This window comes from Lottia gigantea, assembly GCF_000327385.1.
Source record: "Lottia gigantea unplaced genomic scaffold LOTGIsca_30, whole genome shotgun sequence".
In the NCBI taxonomy this organism is placed as follows: domain Eukaryota; kingdom Metazoa; phylum Mollusca; class Gastropoda; family Lottiidae; genus Lottia; species Lottia gigantea.
In genome coordinates, this window is record NW_008708987.1 from 681,321 (window position 1) to 687,469 (window position 6,149).

At 36.9% G+C, this 6,149-nt stretch overlaps 1 protein-coding gene across 1 annotated transcript; it reads right to left on the reverse strand.

Annotated features, from left to right (window-relative positions):
* Positions 1–1,645: 1,645 nt before the first annotated feature.
* On the reverse strand, positions 1,646–3,587 carry LOTGIDRAFT_161621 (hypothetical protein; the record flags this gene model as incomplete). The annotated part of the gene is made up of 2 exons (XM_009057472.1): positions 1,646–1,956; positions 2,297–3,587. The coding sequence occupies 2 exons, from the start codon at positions 3,585–3,587 to the stop codon at positions 1,646–1,648; spliced, it is 1,602 nt and encodes a 533-aa protein (XP_009055720.1).
* Between the last annotated feature and the right edge of the window lie 2,562 nt (positions 3,588–6,149).

Here is a 6,149-nt window from a genome sequence, read left to right on the forward strand (position 1 = left end):
TACATCTTCACAATGTCAAGCTTTAACAAACTGTGTCTAATAGACATGGTAATAACTTGACATTGAGAAGATGCTATACTGTATAAATGTTGCATTTTCTCATAAGTGTGATTTTTGGATAAAGAATAAAAAATTCTGACTTTATGTCAGAATTAAGGCTTAAATGATGGCTTGAACATGGATGGTATTTTTACCAGTAATATTTGAATGTCTAAACACGAACGTCTGCAGATTGCATACCTAAGATGTAAGCCAACAGATTCAATGAAATCTTGGACAAGCATGTAATGAAACATGGTTATCTCCCTTTGTTCTTAGTATTGGACTGACCAGTGGCAAGAATACGAACTCTCATCTCGCCACTAATGGTAAAGTTCCAGAAATTGAATCCGGGTGCTGTACATAACCACTTACCACTCTGGCTCTATACAGTATTTATGATATCACAATATGTATTGGCATATCAGTCTCTCCTGAGTAGAAAACATATAGGGTTATAAATTGATACCGAATGCTCATCTACGCTTTCAGATCTCATACAGTCTCTCTACTTACTGTCCTGCGAATACATATATAATATATATATATATATATATATATATATATATAAAAACGAATTTTAAAGAAGAATATATTCTATTTTCTGAAAGAGTATCGATTGATTTTGAAATGATCTACGAATACAACTAGTCACCTACCACTACTGATTTCTAGTTTCTTCACTGTAATATTTTAAAGCGATTTATATCTTCTCAATATCAATATCATATATATATGGCCAACTTAAATTAAACGCAGTTTTTAATAACTTGATATTGTGAAAATAGGCGCCATAGTGCTTTTCCATATGCTGCACTTATGTAAATTTCCACAAGCTCAAGGCTGGTACAAATGGAAATGGTTTATCTCTTCATTCCGAAATTGCTTGGTTGAAAAGAACTAATGAACTAAAACCAACAAATTTTTTACAGAAGAGATCCTGTGCCTTTTTACAACAGTAATAAAAACATAGAAAAATCCGCGTTTTTCTGAGAGAAATTTCCTTCGATATTACATAAAATCTTAAAACGAAAAAGGAGTCTCTTTTGGCGGAGTACTATGAACTATTTAAGGGGAACAGTCCGCATTTTCGGGGATTGATTTGGGTCTTAATGGTGCTTTAATAGTCTTAAGAAGTACTAAAACGCACGAAAATCGCATAATCCCTTCAAATATACCTCAAACTAGAAATTTCAACGTCTATTTCTATATATGTGTTTTCTATATATATGGCATAGTCTCACTATAATTCGAGTCGAATTTTTAATTTTCAAACGCGAAGTAATTATAGATACACATAGATTTGATGGATCAAATTTCTACGAGCTGTGAACACTATTACTGATTATGTAAGCTAAAATAATTCCTGTTTCTAAAACTAAGGTATGATCGATCGAACAGATAGTGAAGGTTCTCCTTTAAAAAGCTATGAGAAGCCTTTTGGAACATTTCTTCTCTAATTAGCAACTTGTGCACTCTTGAATCCTAGATTGAGATCAATATTGCTCTACTATAATATTTCACTGAAAAGATTCCGAAATTTGTCTTGCAAATATTATATTGATCTTATTTTCATATCACATTGTTCTATTGTTCTGAAATTATTTCAATAAACGTCTTCTACCATATACTTCTCTTCCAATTCACTTGCCAATTCCACTTTCCTCACTTTTCTTAAAGTTCTAATCAGCTGCTGCAAGTTGCCATGACGATTAAATGTCAGCCATTTTTCGAAAGCTTTAAGTGCCTGTTCTTGATGGGTCTGGTCGCATCTCATGGCCGTGATATCCAATATTTCAATATCCCTGGTCTTCTTCCAGGAATCCCGCGGTGGAATAAAAGGCAGTTTTGGGTAAATCTTTTTCCATTCGATGCCAACCATTTCAGAGACTGTTTGTAAGGCTTCATTCAGGTTGTCTGAAGTAACAAAACGAAAATTTGAAATATGGGTGGGCCAAGTTTTCTAAAATCTTAACGATAAGAATTTGTCGTAGGTGTATAAGTTTACATTGAGAAATACTATACTTTCAACAGACTGAATCATAATATTTTGTGAAACGGATCCCAGGTCACAAAGTGCTTTAGGTTTGAGTAATTGGTCAATCATCATGATTTAGATAGAACTATTAAATTGATTTTGGTTAAGGATGCTGGAGCTGTACGAAACTAAATCAAAATTTAGTTTCTGGCTCAAATAGCAGCATACAATCTTGGACTCCTTAAAGAAAACGTATTTGGATTGGGCGTGGAATTTTACCTGTTTCAGGCTGCTTCTTGTCCTCGATCTCTTCATCATTATGAAGCTTTCTAAGAGTATCAGCAATAGCAATATGACTTCTGATCTTCTGCATGACAGCAAGCTTAGCCTCATTCGACTTAATTTCATCTTTGATGGCCTGTAATTCTATATCAATCGGTGGTAATTCTTTACGTAGATCATGGATCTCGTTATCCCTGGTGGCAGCATCCACTTTATGTTCGTATGTCGTATCTCGGGTGTTCTTCAGATCTAGTTTTAGCTTCTGAAGATGTTTCTCTGTGGGGTCGATCTGGCCGTCCATGCTGTACACATCACGCTGAAGACTATCGAGTCTCTCATCGTAGGTGATCTGCATCCGAGGGGTCAGGGGATTTTCCAGCGCTCTGTGTTCTTGTGTTTTGTAGAAGGCTTCTCGTTTTCTCTCAATATTTATATGCAGACGAACAAGTTTGTCCTCCACGACTTCGATTCTACTCTGCAGCTTTTTTCTCTCTCGTTTGTTCGTTTCGTATTTTTTAATGGCTTGCTTCTTTAACTTTTCGGTGTGTTCGATCTTCTTGATAATTCCTGCTGTCTTTTTAAAAAGTTTGGATTCCTCATCTTTGAGGTTCAGTCTGTTGGACTGGTAGGTCTGCATCTCCTGCCAGATCTCTTCAGAATACCCTTTGTCCTGCTTAATCCAAGACTTGGCAGTTTGACAAATATCGAGAAGCATGTCACAAACGTCTTCAATCTGGGTCTCTTGGTCTCTACCATTAGTTACAAGATCATGAAATGGCGAACCCAAATTCTCGATTTGATTGATGGCATCGGCAATGGCGTCGAATTTGGAGTCTATATTTTTCCTATACAGTGTTAAATCAGTTTCATATATTTGTACTGATTCGATTTCAAGTCCTTTCGTTTCCAGCTCGAAGCTGACACAATATCGGTACAGGTGGTCGTACATGCATCTCATGAGCTCGGGGTTCAGTCGGTCCGAAATTAAACCCTCAAAATGGCTCGTTCGATCACAAATGAAATACAAGTCTTTAAATTCAGCACTGGTCTTAACCTTTCGATCGACCTGTTTATATGTCACCAGATCGAGATAGTCTCTCCAGGTTTTCAACTCGCCCTTATCTTTCTCCCAATCTTCTAGAACTCGATCTAAACATTTTACACAGCTTGGATAGTCGATCCTGACCCCTTGTATAAAATCCTGCTTAAAATCTTTTATATTCGAGGATATTTTCTGAGTAATTTTGAGAATATATTTGTGCTCGGCATCTCTTGAGTAAGGTGGCATGCTGACGAATCTTCTTGCTCTCTTGTTCCGGGGCATATTTGATCATTCATTCACTTGGTGCGTTCTGAAATAAAAAATGAAAATTTTATTTGGCTTTTGTCTAAAAGAAAAAAACACACTATATTTTATAAGGATAACAACATAAATTAAGATCCTTTCTACCAGCTGGTCCGGGTACCAGCCAAACCTCAGGGCATTGATTCTTTTCCCAGATTATCCGTACCCATTTACAGCTGGGTCAACTGGAATTATGAGTGACGATGACTTATTCAAGGTGATTTATTCCAGGTGATCAAATGCAGATCGAGAGTGAAAACTCATCTAAATGAATTGAGTGGGTGGAATTTTACGTCCTATATTTTTGCATCTGATTGAGTGATAACGGACAACGCCATACAGTGTGCAATGATGGAAATGTTGCTAGGACAGCGGCATTTGCTTACTCTTTTACGATTTACAATTGTCGAGAGATATTTAACGTACACTGCCTGTAGCTCACGGGGCGGGGGTTTATTGCCCTATCCGCGTTCCCATATCAGCCCGAAAAAGTCGAAAAAGTCGAAAAGGTGTTACTAGTATATCTAGAAAATTCTTGTATTTAATGTTTTTGTAGGAAAATCAAACATAACATATTTTGTGTAACTACAGCTGGCCAACAATGACAAAATTTCTAAATATAAAATCCTTGAAGAAAGGCATCATGAGAAAAGACATCTGGGTATAAATGGTTGTCGTGGGTTTTAATGTAGGAATTCTGTTTTTGTTTTGTCATTGTTGCAGTCAACCAAGCTAAATCAAGGTGCATATAATCTTGAAAAACATCACAAGAAAATACATCTGGGTACAAATGATTGTCGTGGGTTTTGATATCGGTTGGAGTGTGCAAATCTGTTATTGTTCCAGTCAATCCAGCTGTAAATGAAGGTGAAAAACGTCACAAGAAAAGACATCTGTAAACAAATGGTGATCGTGTGAGAGACTGATAATCTTTAATGGTTTATCATTTCTTAGTATTTAAGTCAATCCAGATGTATTTAAGTGCAGATAATCCCGAAGAGATCAATGCCATGACATCTGGTTAAGTACCAACTATCGTAAAGAATCTTTCTTCCTTGAATCGTTTTGTTTATTGCCAACTTATAAAGAACTATAAGAGCCGTGATTACACAAGCTTTCAATAAATTACAAAGTGTTATAGTCGTTTACATTGTTAAATGATGCAGCTTATAGATTTCAGATACCATCTGTAATATTCGCATTAGAATTGAAAATACTCCTGACTTTACTACAATGCACAGAGGAGGATTAACCTATAGGCAAACTAGGCAGCTGCCTTTCGGTCCATGGATTTTCGGCCCATGACAAATTTTGTAACAGTAAAAATTATCAAACAGTTAACAAATTTCCGCAGGCCCATCGAAAATTGTCCTACTCTATAAGGAGATTGATGTGATGAGAATCGACTAAATGGTTTGAGCCTAATGGTGATGAGCTGATTGATCTGTTCCTGAAAAAAAAGATCGCAAACTTCCTGCCATAAAATTGTAATCACACCATGCCCCCTCCCTAAAAATAGAAATTAGGCCCTCTACCGTTCGTTTGCCTACGGCTTAACAAGTCCAAAATCCGCCACCGACAATGCTTCGACGTAAATCGTACTATCGTCACTCAGACCCGTAGCTACAACAACAGACCAATTCCAATACGGCAACCTAACACCATGCATCATTACCCCTCCGGACAAATTACCTGCCCCTCCAGATATATAACCTGCCCCTCCAAATATATTACCTGCCCCTCCGGACAATTCAACGAATATGTCACTTTATATCACCAACTGAAACCGATTCAACCCAGCGCACATGGCAGCACTATGGCATCTCATTTGCGTGAACTCATAAAAGGTGAAATGAAAAGAATAGAATAGGGTTTTAAACTTTTACTCCCTGTACCTGATTGGGCTAATGAAGGTGAACAAAGCCATGCAGTGTACAATGAGCTATCGGGAAAATTTTGCTGGGACAGGGACATGAGCGAGTGATCTTGGAACACATGGCAGAATCAACAGGAGGCTTTAATCCGAACATGTGTTCAATGACATAATTATTATACTTAATTGTGTTATTTATAGCATCTTAAACGCACGTGCGGTTATTTAAAATCTAAAACATTGTTTTAATGATTGCTTTGGCGCCATAAATCTCAATAATCCTGTGTAACCGACGTGATTCTAGAATGGTTCCGTTTCATTCAGATATTGCTTAAGACGTCGTTTAGTGTGTAGTTAGTCCGAGACTAGCTCTTATTTCTGGTCTCTTATAAATATCATTTTGAAATGTCGACAAATCAGTCACAAAGACTTGGAGTTGTCAGACCTATTTCTTTTATGTGATAATGTTGTCCGAATAATTTCTCTGCCTAAAAAAATTATGCTTCGAAACTTTCATTTTGAGAAGTATACAGAATGCGATTCACTTGTAAACGGTTGAGACGACTGTTCCCGTTTCAGAAAAGAATAATAACCTTTTTGAAATGGTATCATCCACTCAAAACGTGCAACAG